At 49.5% G+C, this 16,659-nt stretch overlaps 1 protein-coding gene across 1 annotated transcript in view; it reads right to left on the bottom strand.

The window, feature by feature from the left end:
- LOC127724875 (serine-rich adhesin for platelets-like) overlaps window positions 1-12,506 on the bottom strand; it is a gene marked incomplete at its 5' end in the record, with an annotated part of 88,573 nt that extends 76,067 nt beyond the window's left edge. Inside the window, one exon of the mRNA XM_052231880.1 lies at window positions 11,303-12,506. Within this exon, the coding sequence (XP_052087840.1) occupies window positions 11,303-12,506 (1,204 nt within the window). The remainder of the gene's footprint in view (window positions 1-11,302) is intronic.
- Between the last annotated feature and the right edge of the window lie 4,153 nt (window positions 12,507-16,659).

Raw genomic sequence — 16,659 nt, 5'->3', positions numbered from 1 at the left:
TCGGTGCTTGACACTGTTGTGCCAGTAGTCTGAGACACGGTTGTACCTTCGGTGCTTGTCACTGGCGAGATGGTAGTTGCGATTGTGCCTGTCGTTGTCTCAGCTGTAGTTCCAGTATTTTGTGAGACAGTGGTACCTTCGGTGCTTATTACTGTAGTGCCAGAAGTCTGAGACACGGTTGTACCTTCAGTGCTTGTCACTGGCGAGATGGTAGTTGCGATTGTGCCTGTCGTTGTCTCAGCTGTAGTTCCAGTAGTCTGTGAGACAGTGGTTCCTTCGGTGCTTGATACTGTAGTGCCAGAAGTTTGAGACACGGTTGTACCTTCGGTGTTTGTAACTGGCGAGGTCGTAGTTTCAATTGTGCCTGTTGTTGTCTCAGCTGTAGTGCCAGTAGTTTGAGGAACAGTTGTACCTTCGGTGGTTGACACTGTTGTGCCAGTAGTCTGAGAGACGGTTGTACCTTCGGTGCTTGATACTGTAGTGCCAGTAGTTTGAGGAACAGTTGTACCTTCGGTGCTTGACACTGTTGTGCCAGTAGTCTGAGACACGGTTGTACCTTCGGTGCTTGACACTGTTGTGCCAGTAGTCTGAGACACGGTTGTACCTTCGGTGCTTGTCACTGGCGAGATGGTAGTTGCGATTGTGCCTGTCGTTGTCTCAGCTGTAGTTCCAGTAGTCTGTGAGACAGTGGTACCTTCGGTGCTTGATACTGTAGTGCCAGAAGTTTGAGACACGGTTGTACCTTCGGTGCTTGTAACTGGCGAGGTCGTAGTTTCAATTGTGCCTGTTGTTGTCTCAGCTGTAGTTCCAGTATTCTGTGAGACAGTGGTTCCTTCGGTGCTTGATACTGTAGTGCCAGAAGTTTGAGACACGGTTGTACCTTCGGTGCTTGATACTGTAGTGCCAGTAGTTTGAGGAACAGTTGTACCTTCGGTGCTTGACACTGTTGTGCCAGTAGTCTGAGACACGGTTGTACCTTCGGTGCTTGACACTTTTGTGCCAGTAGTCTGAGACACGGTTGTACCTTCGGTGCTTGTCACTGGCGAGATGGTAGTTGCGATTGTGCCTGTCGTTGTCTCAGCTGTAGTTCTAGTTCTCTGTGAGACAGTGGTACCTTTGGTGCTTAATACTGTAGTGCCAGAAGTCTGAGACACAGTTGTACCTTCGGTGCTTGACACTGTTGTGCCAGTAGTCTGAGACACGGTTGTACCTTCGGTGCTTGTCACTGGCGAGATGGTAGTTGCGATTGTGCCTGTCGTTGTCTCAGCTGTAGTTCCAGTAGTCTGTGAGACAGTGGTTCCTTCGGTGCTTGATACTGTAGTGCCAGAAGTCTGAGACACGGTTGTACCTTCAGTGCTTGTCACTGGCGAGATTGTAGTTGCGATTGTGCCTGTCGTTGTCTCAGTTGTAGTTCCAGTAGTCTGTGAGACAGTGGTTCCTTCGGTGCTTGATACTGTAGTGCCAGAAGTTTGAGACACGGTTGTACCTTCGGTGCTTGTAACTGGCGAGGTCGTAGTTTCAGTTGTGCCTGTTGTTGTCTCAGCTGTAGTGCCAGTAGTTTGAGGAACAGTTGTACCTTCGGTGCGTGACACTGTTGTGCCAGTAGTCTGAGAGACGGTTGTACCTTCGGTGCTTGATACTGTAGTGCCAGTAGTTTGAGGAACAGTTGTACCTTCGGTCCTTGACACTGTTGTGCCAGTAGTCTGAGACACGGTTGTACCTTCAGTGCTTATCACTGGCGAGATGGTAGTTGCGATTGTGCCTGTCGTTGTCTCAGCTGTATTTCCAGTAGTCTGTGAGACAGTGGTACCTTCGGTGCTTGATACTGTAGTGCCAGAAGTTTGAGACACGGTTGTACCTTCGGTGCTTGTAACTGGCGAGGTCGTAGTTTCAATTGTGCCTGTTGTTGTCTCAGCTGTAGTTCCAGTAGTCTGTGAGACAGTGGTTCCTTCGGTGCTTGATACTGTAGTGCCAGAAGTTTGAGACACGGTTGTACCTTCGGTGTTTGTAACTGGCGAGGTCGTAGTTTCAATTGTGCCTGTTGTTGTCTCAGCTGTAGTGCCAGTAGTTTGAGGAACAGTTGTACCTTCGGTGGTTGACACTGTTGTGCCAGTAGTCTGAGAGACGGTTGTACCTTCGGTGCTTGATACTGTAGTGCCAGTAGTTTGAGGAACAGTTGTACCTTCGGTGCTTGACACTGTTGTGCCAGTAGTCTGAGACACGGTTGTACCTTCGGTGCTTGACACTGTTGTGCCAGTAGTCTGAGACACGGTTGTACCTTCGGTGCTTATCACTGGCGAGATGGTAGTTGCGATTGTGCCTGTCGTTGTCTCAGCTGTAATTCCAGTAGTCTGTGAGACAGTGGTACCTTCGGTGCTTGATACTGTAGTGCCAGAAGTCTGAGACACGGTTGTACCTTCAGTGCTTGTCACTGGCGAGATGGTAGTTGCGATTGTGCCTGTCGTTGTCTCAGCTGTAGTTCCAGTAGTCTGTGAGACAGTGGTACCTTCGGTGCTTGATACTGTAGTGCCAGAAGTTTGAGACACGGTTGTACCTTCGGTGCTTGTAACTGGCGAGGTCGTAGTTTCAATTGTGCCTGTTGTTGTCTCAGCTGTAGTTCCAGTATTCTGTGAGACAGTGGTTGCTTCGGTGCTTGATACTGTAGTGCCAGAAGTTTGAGACACGGTTGTACCTTCGGTGCTTGATACTGTAGTGCCTGAAGTTTGAGACACGGTTGTACCTTCGGTGTTTGTAACTGGCGAGGTCGTAGTTTCAATTGTGCCTGTTGTTGTCTCAGCTGTAGTGCCAGTAGTTTGAGGAACAGTTGTACCTTCGGTGGTTGACACTGTTGTGCCAGTAGTCTGAGAGACGGTTGTACCTTCGGTGCTTGATACTGTAGTGCCAGTAGTTTTAGGAACAGTTGTACCTTCGGTGCTTGACGCTGTTGTGCCAGTAGTCTGAGACACGGTTGTACCTTCGGTGCTTGACACTGTTGTGCCAGTAGTCTGAGACACGGTTGTACCTTCGGTGCTTGTCACTGTCGAGATGGTAGTTGCGATTGTGCCTGTCGTTGTCTCAGCTGTAATTCCAGTAGTCTGTGAGACAGTGGTACCTTCTGTGCTTGATACTGTAGTGCCAGAAGTCTGAGACGCGGTTGTACCTTCTGTGCTTGTAACTGGCGAGGTCGTAGTTTCAATTGTGCCTGTTGTTGTCTCAGCTGTAGTTCCAGTATTCTGTGAGACAGTGGTTCCTTCGGTGCTTGATACTGTAGTGCCAGAAGTTTGAGACACGGTTGTACCTTCGGTGCTTGATACTGTAGTACCAGTAGTTTGAGGAACAGTTGTACCTTCGGTGCTTGACACTGTTGTGCCAGTAGTCTGAGACACGGTTGTACCTTCGGTGCTTGACACTTTTGTGCCAGTAGTCTGAGACACGGTTGTACCTTCTGTGCTTGTCACTGGCGAGATGGTAGTTGCGATTGTGCCTGTCGTTGTCTCAGCTGTAGTTCCAGTTCTCTGTGAGACAGTGGTACCTTCGGTGCTTGATACTGTAGTGCCAGAAGTCTGAGACACAGTTGTACCTTCGGTGCTTGACACTGTTGTGCCAGTAGTCTGAGACACGGTTGTACCTTCGGTGCTTGTCACTGGCGAGATGGTAGTTGCGATTGTGCCTGTCGTTGTCTCAGCTGTAGTTCCAGTAGTTTGTGAGACAGTGGTACCTTCGGTGCTTGATACTGTAGTGCCAGAAGTCTGAGACACGGTTGTACCTTCAGTGCTTGTCACTGGCGAGATTGTAGTTGCGATTGTGCCTGTCGTTGTCTCAGCTGTAGTTCCAGTAGTCTGTGAGACAGTGGTTCCTTCGGTGCTTGATACTGTAGTGCCAGAAGTTTGAGACACGGTTGTACCTTCGGTGCTTGTAACTGGCGAGGTCGTAGTTTCAATTGTGCCTGTTGTTGTCTCAGCTGTAGTGCCAGTAGTTTGAGGAACAGTTGTACCTTCGGTGGTTGACACTGTTGTGCCAGTAGTCTGAGAGACGGTTGTACCTTCGGTGCTTGATACTGTAGTGCCAGTAGTTTGAGGAACAGTTGTACCTTCGGTGCTTGACACTGTTGTGCCAGTAGTCTGAGACACGGTTGTACCTTCGGTGCTTGACACTGTTGTGCCAGTATTCTGAGACACGGTTGTACCTTCGGTGCTTGTCACTGTCGAGATGGTAGTTGCGATTGTGCCTGTCGTTGTCTCAGCTGTAATTCCAGTAGTCTGTGAGACAGTGGTACCTTCGGTGCTTGATACTGTAGTGCCAGTAGTCTGAGACACGGTTGTACCTTCGGTGCTTGACACTGTTGTGCCAGTAGTCTGAGACACGGTTGTACCTTCGGTGCTTGTCACTGTCGAGATGGTAGTTAAGATTGTGCCTGTCGTTGTCTCAGCTGTAATTCCAGTAGTCTGTGAGACAGTGGTACCTTCTGTGCTTGATACTGTAGTGCCAGAAGTCTGAGACGCGGTTGTACCTTCTGTGCTTGTAACTGGCGAGGTCGTAGTTTCAATTGTGCCTGTTGTTGTCTCAGCTGTAGTTCCAGTATTCTGTGAGACAGTGGTTCCTTCGGTGCTTGATACTGTAGTGCCAGAAGTTTGAGACACGGTTGTACCTTCGGTGCTTGATACTGTAGTACCAGTAGTTTGAGGAACAGTTGTACCTTCGGTGCTTGACACTGTTGTGCCAGTAGTCTGAGACACGGTTGTACCTTCGGTGCTTGACACTTTTGTGCCAGTAGTCTGAGACACGGTTGTACCTTCGGTGCTTGTCACTGGCGAGATGGTAGTTGCGATTGTGCCTGTCGTTGTCTCAGCTGTAGTTCCAGTTCTCTGTGAGACAGTGGTACCTTCGGTGCTTGATACTGTAGTGCCAGAAGTCTGAGACACAGTTGTACCTTCGGTGCTTGACACTGTTGTGCCAGTAGTCTGAGACACGGTTGTACCTTCGGTGCTTGATACTGTAGTGCCAGTAGTTTGAGGAACAGTTGTACCTTCGGTGCTTGACACTGTTGTGCCAGTAGTCTGAGACACGGTTGTACCTTCGGTGCTTGACACTGTTGTGCCAGTATTCTGAGACACGGTTGTACCTTCGGTGCTTGTCACTGTCGAGATGGTAGTTGCGATTGTGCCTGTCGTTGTCTCAGCTGTAATTCCAGTAGTCTGTGAGACAGTGGTACCTTCGGTGCTTGATACTGTAGTGCCAGAAGTCTGAGACGCGGTTGTACCTTCTGTGCTTGTCACTGGCGAGATGGTAGTTGCGATTGTGCCTGTCGTTGTCTCAGCTGTAGTTCCAGTAGTCTGTGAGACAGTGGTACCTTCGGTGTTTGATACTGTAGTGCCAGAAGTTTGAGACACGGTTGTACCTTCGGTGCTTGTAACTGGCGAGGTCGTAGTTTCAATTGTGCCTGTTGTTGTCTCAGCTGTAGTATCAGTATTCTGTGAGACAGTGGTTCCTTCGGTGCTTGATACTGTAGTGCCAGAAGTTTGAGACACGGTTGTACCTTCGGTGCTTGTAACTGGCGAGGTCGTAGTTTCAATTTTGCCTGTTGTTGTCTCAGGTGTAGTGCCAGTAGTTTGAGGAACAGTTGTACCTTCGGTGGTTGACACTGTTGTGCCAGTAGTCTGAGAGACGGTTGTACCTTCGGTGCTTGATACTGTAGTGACAGTAGTTTGAGGAACAGTTGTACCTTCGGTTCTTGACACTGTTGTGCCAGTAGTCTGAGACACGGTTGTACCTTCGGTGCTTGACACTGTTGTGCCAGTAGTCTGAGACACGGTTGTACCTTCGGTGCTTGTCACTGGCGAGATGGTAGTTGCGATTGTGCCTGTCGTTGTCTCAGCTGTAATTCCAGTAGTCTGTGAGACAGTGGTACCTTCGGTGCTTGATACTGTAGTGCCAGAAGTTTGAGACACGGTTGTACCTTCGGTGCTTGTCACTGGCGAGGTCGTAGTTTCAATTGTGCCTGTTGTTGTCTCAGCTGTAGTTCCAGTATTCTGTGAGACAGTGGTTCCTTCGGTGCTTGATACTGTAGTGCCAGAAGTTTGAGACACGGTTGTACCTTCGGTGCTTGATACTGTAGTGCCAGTAGTTTGAGGAACAGTTGTACCTTCGGTGCTTGACACTGTTGTGCCAGTAGTCTGAGACACGGTTGTACCTTCGGTGCTTGACACTTTTGTGCCAGTAGTCTGAGACACGGTTGTACCTTCGGTGCTTGTCACTGGCGAGATGGTAGTTGCGATTGTGCCTGTCGTTGTCTCAGCTGTAGTTCCAGTTCTCTGTGAGACAGTGGTACCTTCGGTGCTTGATACTGTAGTGCCAGAAGTCTGAGACACAGTTGTACCTTCGGTGCTTGACACTGTTGTGCCAGTAGTCTGAGACACGGTTGTACCTTCGGTGCTTGTCACTGGCGAGATGGTAGTTGCGATTGTGTCTGTCGTTGTCTCAGCTGTAGTTCCAGTAGTTTGTGAGACAGTGGTACCTTCGGTGCTTGATACTGTAGTGCCAGAAGTCTGAGACACGGTTGTACCTTCAGTGCTTGTCACTGGAGAGATTGTAGTTGCGATTGTGCCTGTCGTTGTCTCAGCTGTAGTTCCAGTAGTCTGTGAGACAGTGGTTCCTTCGGTGCTTGATACTGTAGTGCCAGAAGTTTGAGACACGGTTGTACCTTCGGTGCTTGTAACTGGCGAGGTCGTAGTTTCAGTTGTGCCTGTTGTTGTCTCAGCTGTAGTGCCAGTAGTTTGAGGAACAGTTGTACCTTCGGTGCTTGACACTGTTGTGCCAGTAGTCTGAGAGACGGTTGTACCTTCGGTGATTGATACTGTAGTGCCAGTAGTTTGAGGAACAGTTGTACCTTCGGTCCTTGACACTGTTGTGCCAGTAGTCTGAGACACGGTTGTACCTTCAGTTCTTATCACTGGCGAGATGGTAGTTGCGATTGTGCCTGTCGTTGTCTCAGCTGTAGTTCCAGTAGTCTGTGAGACAGTGGTACCTTCGGTGCTTGATACTGTAGTGCCAGAAGTTTGAGACACGGTTGTACCTTCGGTGCTTGTAACTGGCGAGGTCGTAGTTTCAATTGTGCCTGTTGTTGTCTCAGCTGTAGTTCCAGTAGTCTGTGAGACAGTGGTTCCTTCGGTGCTTGATACTGTAGTGCCAGAAGTTTGAGACACGGTTGTACCTTCGGTGTTTGTAACAGGCGAGGTCGTAGTTTCAATTGTGCCTGTTGTTGTCTCAGCTGTAGTGCCAGTAGTTTGAGGAACAGTTGTACCTTCGGTGGTTGACACTGTTGTGCCAGTAGTCTGAGAGACGGTTGTACCTTCGGTGCTTGATACTGTAGTGCCAGAAGTTTGAGACACGGTTGTACCTTCGGTGCTTGTAACTGTCGAGGTCGTAGTTTCAATTGTGCCTGTTGTTGTCTCAGCTGTAGTTCCAGTATTCTGTGAGACAGTGGTTGCTTCGGTGCTTGATACTGTAGTGCCAGAAGTTTGAGACACGGTTGTACCTTCGGTGCTTGATACTGTAGTGCCAGAAGTTTGAGACACGGTTGTACCTTCGGTGTTTGTAACTGGCGAGGTCGTAGTTTTAATTGTGCCTGTTGTTGTCTCAGCTGTAGTGCCAGTAGTTTGAGGAACAGTTGTACCTTCGGTGGTTGACACTGTTGTGCCAGTAGTCTGAGAGACGGTTGTACCTTCGGTGCTTGATACTGTAGTGCCAGTAGTTTGAGGAACAGTTGTACCTTCGGTGCTTGACACTGTTGTGCCAGTAGTCTGAGACACGGTTGTACCTTCGGTGCTTGACACTGTTGTGCCAGTAGTCTGAGACACGGTTGTACCTTCGGTGCTTGTCACTGGCGAGATGGTAGTTGCGATTGTGCCTGTCGTTGTCTCAGCTGTAATTCCAGTAGTCTGTGAGACAGTGGTACCTTCGGTGCTTGATACTGTAGTGCCAGAAGTCTGAGACACGGTTGTACCTTCAGTGCTTGTCACTGGCGAGATGGTAGTTGCGATTGTGCCTGTCGTTGTCTCAGCTGTAGTTCCAGTAGTCTGTGAGACAGTGGTACCTTCGGTGCTTGATACTGTAGTGCCAGAAGTTTGAGACACGGTTGTACCTTCGGTGCTTGTAACTGGCGAGGTCGTAGTTTCAATTGTGCCTGTTGTTGTCTCAGCTGTAGTTCCAGTATTCTGTGAGACAGTGGTTCCTTCGGTGCTTGATACTGTAGTGCCAGAAGTTTGAGACACGGTTGTACCTTCGGTGTTTGATACTGTAGTGCCAGTAGTTTGAGGAACAGTTGTACCTTCGGTGCTTGACACTGTTGTGCCAGTAGTCTGAGACACGGTTGTACCTTCGGTGCTTGACACTTTTGTGCCAGTAGTCTGAGACACGGTTGTACCTTCGGTGCTTGTCACTGGCGAGATGGTAGTTGCGATTGTGCCTGTCGTTGTCTCAGCTGTAGTTCCAGTTCTCTGTGAGACAGTGGTACCTTCGGTGCTTGATACTGTAGTGCCAGAAGTCTGAGACACAGTTGTACCTTCGGTGCTTGACACTGTTGTGCCAGTAGTCTGAGACACGGTTGTACCTTCGGTGCTTGTCACTGGCGAGATGGTAGTTGCGATTGTGCCTGTCGTTGTCTCAGCTGTAGTTCCAGTATTCTGTGAGACAGTGGTTCCTTCGGTGCTTGATACTGTAGTGCCAGAAGTTTGAGACACGGTTGTACCTTCGGTGCTTGATATTGTAGTGCCAGTAGTTTGAGGAACAGTTGTACCTTCGGTGCTTGACACTGTTGTGCCAGTAGTCTGAGACACGGTTGTACCTTCGGTGCTTGTCACTGGCGAGATGGTAGTTGCGATTGTGCCTGTCGTTGTCTCAGCTGTAGTTCCAGTAGTTTGTGAGACAGTGGTACCTTCGGTGCTTGTTACTGTAGTGCCAGAAGTCTGCGACACGGTTGTACCTTCAGTGCTTGTCACTGGCGAGATGGTAGTTGCGATTGTGCCTGTCGTTGTCTCAGCTGTAGTTCCAGTAGTCTGTGAGACAGTGGTTCCTTCGGTGCTTGATACTGTAGTGCCAGAAGTTTGAGACACGGTTGTACCTTCGGTGCTTGTAACTGGCGAGGTCGTAGTTTCAGTTGTGCCTGTTGTTGTCTCAGCTGTAGTGCCAGTAGTTTGAGGAACAGTTGTACCTTCGGTGCTTGACACTGTTGTGCCAGTAGTCTGAGAGACGGTTGTACCTTCGGTGCTTGATACTGTAGTGCCAGTAGTTTGAGGAACAGTTGTACCTTCGGTGCTTGTCACTGTTGTGCCAGTAGTCTGAGACACGGTTGTACCTTCGGTGCTTGTCACTGGCGAGATGGTAGTTGCGATTGTGCCTGTCGTTGTCTCAGCTGTAGTTCCAGTAGTTTGTGAGACAGTGATACCTTCGGTGCTTGATACTGTAGTGCCAGAAGTCTGAGACACGGTTGTACCTTCAGTGCTTGTCACTGGCGAGATGGTAGTTGCGATTGTGCCTGTCGTTGTCTCAGCTGTAGTTCCAGTAGTCTGTGAGACAGTGGTACCTTCGGTGCTTGAAACGGTAGTGCCAGAAGTTTGAGACGCGGTTGTACCTTCGGTGCTTGTAACTGGCGAGGTCGTAGTTTCAGTTGTGCCTGTTGTTGTCTCAGCTGTAGTGCCAGTAATTTGAGGAACAGTTGTACCTTCGGTGCTTGACACTGTTGTGCCAGTAGTCTGAGAGACGGTTGTACCTTCGGTGCTTGATACTGTAGTGCCAGTAGTTTGAGGAACAGTTGTACCTTCGGTGCTTGACACTGTTGTGCCAGTAGTCTGAGACACGGTTGTACCTTCAGTGCTTGTCACTGGCGAGATGGTAGTTGCGATTGTGCCTGTCGTTGTCTCAGCTGTAGTTCCAGTAGTCTGTGAGACAGTGGTACCTTTGGTGCTTGATACTGTAGTGCCAGAAGTTTGAGACACGGTTGTACCTTCGGTGCTTGTAACTGGCGAGGTCGTAGTTTCAATTGTGCCTGTTGTTGTCTCAGCTGTAGTTCCAGTAGTCTGTGAGACAGTGGTTCCTTCGGTGCTTGATACTGTAGTGCCAGAAGTTTGAGACACGGTTGTACCTTCGGTGCTTGATACTGTAGTGCCAGTAGTTTGAGGAACAGTTGTACCGTCGGTGCTTGACACTGTTGTGCCAGTAGTCTGAGACACGGTTGTACCTTCGGTGCTTGTCACTGGCGAGATGGTAGTTGCGATTGTGCCTGTCGTTGTCTCAGCTGTAGTTCCAGTATTTTGTGAGACAGTGGTACCTTCGGTGCTTGTTACTGTAGTGCCAGAAGTCTGAGACACGGTTGTACCTTCAGTGCTTGTCACTGGCGAGATGGTAGTTGCGATTGTGCCTGTCGTTGTCTCAGCTGTAGTTCCAGTAGTCTGTGAGACAGTGGTTCCTTCGGTGCTTGATACTGTAGTGCCAGAAGTTTGAGACACGGTTGTACCTTCGGTGTTTGTAACTGGCGAGGTCGTAGTTTCAATTGTGCCTGTTGTTGTCTCAGCTGTAGTGCCAGTAGTTTGAGGAACAGTTGTACCTTCGGTGGTTGACACTGTTGTGCCAGTAGTCTGAGAGACGGTTGTACCTTCGGTGCTTGATACTGTAGTGCCAGTAGTTTGAGGAACAGTTGTACCTTCGGTGCTTGACACTGTTGTGACAGTAGTCTGAGACACGGTTGTACCTTCGGTGCTTGACACTGTTGTGCCAGTAGTCTGAGACACGGTTGTACCTTCGGTGCTTGTCACTGGCGAGATGGTAGTTGCGATTGTGCCTGTCGTTGTCTCAGCTGTAGTTCCAGTAGTCTGTGAGACAGTGGTACCTTCGGTGCTTGATACTGTAGTGCCAGAAGTTTGAGACACGGTTGTACCTTCGGTGCTTGTAACTGGCGAGGTCGTAGTTTCAATTGTGCCTGTTGTTGTCTCAGCTGTAGTTCCAGTATTCTGTGAGACAGTGGTTCCTTCGGTGCTTGATACTGTAGTGCCAGAAGTTTGAGACACGGTTGTACCTTCGGTGCTTGATACTGTAGTGCCAGTAGTTTGAGGAACAGTTGTACCTTCGGTGCTTGACACTGTTGTGCCAGTAGTCTGAGACACGGTTGTACCTTCGGTGCTTGACACTTTTGTGCCAGTAGTCTGAGACACGGTTGTACCTTCGGTGCTTGTCACTGGCGAGATGGTAGTTGCGATTGTGCCTGTCGTTGTCTCAGCTGTAGTTCTAGTTCTCTGTGAGACAGTGGTACCTTTGGTGCTTGATACTGTAGTGCCAGAAGTCTGAGACACAGTTGTACCTTCGGTGCTTGACACTGTTGTGCCAGTAGTCTGAGACACGGTTGTACCTTCGGTGCTTGTCACTGGCGAGATGGTAGTTGCGATTGTGCCTGTCGTTGTCTCAGCTGTAGTTCCAGTAGTTTGTGAGACAGTGGTACCTTCGGTGCTTGATACTGTAGTGCCAGAAGTCTGAGACACGGTTGTACCTTCAGTGCTTGTCACTGGCGAGATTGTAGTTGCGATTGTGCCTGTCGTTGTCTCAGCTGTAGTTCCAGTAGTCTGTGAGACAGTGGTTCCTTCGGTGCTTGATACTGTAGTGCCAGAAGTTTGAGACACGGTTGTACCTTCGGTGCTTGTAACTGGCGAGGTCGTAGTTTCAGTTGTGCCTGTTGTTGTCTCAGCTGTAGTGCCAGTAGTTTGAGGAACAGTTGTACCTTCGGTGCTTGACACTGTTGTGCCAGTAGTCTGAGAGACGGTTGTACCTTCGGTGCTTGATACTGTAGTGCCAGTAGTTTGAGGAACAGTTGTACCTTCGGTGCTTGTCACTGTTGTGCCAGTAGTCTGAGACACGGTTGTACCTTCGGTGCTTGTCACTGGCGAGATGGTAGTTGCGATTGTGCCTGTCGTTGTCTCAGCTGTAGTTCCAGTAGTTTGTGAAACAGTGGTACCTTCAGTGCTTGATACTGTAGTGCCAGAAGTCTGAGACACGGTTGTACCTTCAGCGCTTGTCACTGGCGAGATGGTAGTTGCGATTGTGCCTGTCGTTGTCTCAGCTGTAGTTCCAGTAGTCTGTGAGACAGTGGTACCTTCGGTGCTTGAAACTGTAGTGCCAGAAGTTTGAGACACGGTTGTACCTTCGGTGCTTGTAACTGGCGAGGTCGTAGTTTCAATTGTGCCTGTTGTTGTCTCAGCTGTAGTTCCAGTATTCTGTGAGACAGTGGTTCCTTCGGTGCTTGATACTGTAGTGCCAGAAGTTTGAGACACGGTTGTACCTTCGGTGCTTGTAACTGTCGAGGTCGTAGTTTCAATTGTGCCTGTTGTTGTCTCAGCTGTAGTTCCAGTAGTCTGTGAGACAGTGGTTCCTTCGGTGCTTGATACTGTAGTGCCAGAAGTTTGAGACACGGTTGTACCTTCGGTGCTTGATATTGTAGTGGCAGTAGTTTGAGGAACAGTTGTACCGCCGGTGCTTGACACTGTTGTGCCAGTAGTCTGAGACACGGTTGTACCTTCGGTGCTTGTCACTGGCGAGATGGTAGTTGCGATTGTGCCTGTCGTTGTCTCAGCTGTAGTTCCAGTAGTCTGTGAGACAGTGGTACCTTCGGTGCTTGTTACTGTAGTGCCAGAAGTCTGAGACACGGTTGTACCTTCAGTGCTTGTCACTGGCGAGATGGTAGTTGCGATTGTGCCTGTCGTTGTCTCAGTTGTAGTTCCAGTAGTCTGTGAGACAGTGGTTCCTTCGGTGCTTGATACTGTAGTGCCAGAAGTTTGAGACACGGTTGTACCTTCGGTGCTTGTAACTGGCGAGGTCGTAGTTTCAGTTGTGCCTGTTGTTGTCTCAGCTGTAGTGCCAGTAGTTTGAGGAACAGTTGTACCTTCGGTGCTTGACACTGTTGTGCCAGTAGTCTGAGAGACGGTTGTACCTTCGGTGCTTGATACTGTAGTGCCAGTAGTTTGAGGAACAGTTGTACCTTCGGTGCTTGTCACTGTTGTGACAGTAGTCTGAGACACGGTTGTACCTTCGGTGCTTGACACTGTTGTGCCAGTAGTCTGAGACACGGTTGTACCTTCGGTGCTTGTCACTGGCGAGATGGTAGTTGCGATCGTGCCTGTCGTTGTCTCAGCTGTAGTTCCAGTAGTCTGTGAGACAGTGGTACCTTCGGTGCTTGATACTGTAGTGCCAGAAGTTTGAGACACGGTTGTACCTTCGGTGCTTGTAACTGGCGAGGTCGTAGTTTCAATTGTGCCTGTTGTTGTCTCAGCTGTAGTTCCAGTATTCTGTGAGACAGTGGTTCCTTCGGTGCTTGATACTGTAGTGCCAGAAGTTTGAGACACGGTTGTACCTTCGGTGCTTGATACTGTAGTGCCAGTAGTTTGAGGAACAGTTGTACCTTCGGTGCTTGACACTGTTGTGCCAGTAGTCTGAGACACGGTTGTACCTTCGGTGCTTGACACTTTTGTGCCAGTAGTCTGAGACACGGTTGTACCTTCGGTGCTTGTCACTGGCGAGATGGTAGTTGCGATTGTGCCTGTCGTTGTCTCAGCTGTAGTTCTAGTTCTCTGTGAGACAGTGGTACCTTTGGTGCTTGATACTGTAGTGCCAGAAGTCTGAGACACAGTTGTACCTTCGGTGCTTGACACTGTTGTGCCAGTAGTCTGAGACACGGTTGTACCTTCGGTGCTTGTCACTGGCGAGATGGTAGTTGCGATTGTGCCTGTCGTTGTCTCAGCTGTAGTTCCAGTAGTTTGTGAGACAGTGGTACCTTCGGTGCTTGATACTGTAGTGCCAGAAGTCTGAGACACGGTTGTACCTTCAGTGCTTGTCACTGGCGAGATTGTAGTTGCGATTGTGCCTGTCGTTGTCTCAGCTGTAGTTCCAGTAGTCTGTGAGACAGTGGTTCCTTCGGTGCTTGATACTGTAGTGCCAGAAGTTTGAGACACGGTTGTACCTTCGGTGCTTGTAACTGGCGAGGTCGTAGTTTCAGTTGTGCCTGTTGTTGTCTCAGCTGTAGTGCCAGTAGTTTGAGGAACAGTTGTACCTTCGGTGCTTGACACTGTTGTGCCAGTAGTCTGAGAGACGGTTGTACCTTCGGTGCTTGATACTGTAGTGCCAGTAGTTTGAGGAACAGTTGTACCTTCGGTGCTTGTCACTGTTGTGCCAGTAGTCTGAGACACGGTTGTACCTTCGGTGCTTGTCACTGGCGAGATGGTAGTTGCGATTGTGCCTGTCGTTGTCTCAGCTGTAGTTCCAGTAGTTTGTGAAACAGTGGTACCTTCAGTGCTTGATACTGTAGTGCCAGAAGTCTGAGACACGGTTGTACCTTCAGCGCTTGTCACTGGCGAGATGGTAGCTGCGATTGTGCCTGTCGTTGTCTCAGCTGTAGTTCCAGTAGTCTGTGAGACAGTGGTACCTTCGGTGCTTGATACTGTAGTGCCAGAAGTTTGAGACACGGTTGTACCTTCGGTACTTGTAACTGGCGAGGTCGTAGTTTCAATTGTGCCTGTTGTTGTCTCAGCTGTAGTTCCAGTAGTCTGTGAGACAGTGGTTCCTTCGGTGCTTGATACTGTAGTGCCAGAAGTTTGAGACACGGTTGTACCTTCGGTGTTTGATATTGTAGTGCCAGTAGTTTGAGGAACAGTTGTACCGCCGGTGCTTGACACTGTTGTGCCAGTAGTCTGAGACACGGTTGTACCTTCGGTGCTTGTCACTGGCGAGATGGTAGTTGCGATTGTGCCTGTCGTTGTCTCAGCTGTAGTTCCAGTAGTTTGTGAGACAGTGGTACCTTCGGTGCTTGTTACTGTAGTGCCAGAAGTCTGAGACACGGTTGTACCTTCAGTGCTTGTCACTGGCGAGATGGTAGTTGCGATTGTGCCTGTCGTTGTCTCAGCTGTAGTTCCAGTAGTCTGTGAGACAGTGGTTCCTTCGGTGCTTAATACTGTAGTGCCAGAAGTTTGAGACACGGTTGTACCTTCGGTGCTTGTAACTGGCGAGGTCGTAGTTTCAGTTGTGCCTGTTGTTGTCTCAGCTGTAGTGCCAGTAGTTTGAGGAACAGTTGTACCTTCGGTGCTTGACACTGTTTTGCCAGTAGTCTGAGAGACGGTTGTACCTTCGGTGCTTGATACTGTAGTGCCAGTAGTTTGAGGAACAGTTGTACCTTCGGTGCTTGTCACTGTTGTGCCAGTAGTCTGAGACACGGTTGTACCTTCGGTGCTTGTCACTGGCGAGATGGTAGTTGCGATTGTGCCTGTCGTTGTCTCAGCTGTAGTTCCAGTAGTTTGTGAGACAGTGGTACCTTCGGTGCTTGATACTGTAGTGCCAGAAGTCTGAGACACGGTTGTACCTTCAGCGCTTGTCACTGGCGAGATGGTAGTTGCGATTGTGCCTGTCGTTGTCTCAGCTGTAGTTCCAGTAGTCTGTGAGACAGTGGTACCTTCGGTGCTTGATACTGTAGTGCCAGAAGTTTGAGACACGGTTGTACCTTCGGTGCTTGTAACTGGCGAGGTCGTAGTTTCAATTGTGCCTGTTGTTGTCTCAGCTGTAGTTCCAGTATTCTGTGAGACAGTGGTTCCTTCGGTGCTTGATACTGTAGTGCCAGAAGTTTGAGACACGGTTGTACCTTCGGTGCTTGATATTGTAGTGCCAGTAGTTTGAGGAACAGTTGTACCTTCGGTGCTTGACACTGTTGTGCCAGTAGTCTGAGACACGGTTGTACCTTCGGTGCTTGTCACTGGCGAGATGGTAGTTGCGATTGTGCCTGTCGTTGTCTCAGCTGTAGTTCCAGTAGTTTGTGAGACAGTGGTACCTTCGGTGCTTGTTACTGTAGTGCCAGAAGTCTGAGACACGGTTGTACCTTCAGTGCTTGTCACTGGCGAGATGGTAGTTGCGATTGTGCCTGTCGTTGTCTCAGCTGTAGTTCCAGTAGTCTGTGAGACAGTGGTTCCTTCGGTGCTTGATACTGTAGTGCCAGAAGTTTGAGACACGGTTGTACCTTCGGTGCTTGTAGCTGGCGAGGTCGTAGTTTCAGTTGTGCCTGTTGTTGTCTCAGCTGTAGTGGCAGTAGTTTGAGGAACAGTTGTACCTTCGGTGCTTGACACTGTTGTGCCAGTAGTCTGAGAGACGGTTGTACCTTCGGTGCTTGATACTGTAGTGCCAGTAGTTTGAGGAACAGTTGTACCTTCGGTGCTTGTCACTGTTCTGCCAGTAGTCTGAGACACGGTTGTACCTTCGGTGCTTGTCACTGGCGAGATGGTAGTTGCGATTGTGCCTGTCGTTGTCTCAGCTGTAGTTCCAGTAGTTTGTGAGACAGTGGTACCTTCGGTGCTTGATACTGTAGTGCCAGAAGTCTGAGACACGGTTGTACCTTCAGTTTTTGTCACTGGCGAGATGGTAGTTGCGATTGTGCCTGTCGTTGTCTCAGCTGTAGTTCCAGTAGTCTGTGAGACAGTGGTACCTTCGGTGCTTGAAACTGTAGTGCCAGAAGTTTGAGACGCGGTTGTACCTTCGGTGCTTGTAACTGGCGAGGTCGTAGTTTCAGTTGTGCCTGTTGTTGTCTCAGCTGTAGTGCCAGTAATTTGAGGAACAGTTGTACCTTCGGTGCTTGACACTGTTGTG

Source organism: Mytilus californianus, unplaced genomic scaffold, assembly GCF_021869535.1.
Source record: "Mytilus californianus isolate M0D057914Y unplaced genomic scaffold, xbMytCali1.0.p SCAF_14, whole genome shotgun sequence".
Taxonomy (NCBI): domain Eukaryota; kingdom Metazoa; phylum Mollusca; class Bivalvia; order Mytilida; family Mytilidae; genus Mytilus; species Mytilus californianus.
Note: the sequence above shows the minus strand (reverse complement) of the source record. Positions and strands in the feature narration are given on the sequence as shown.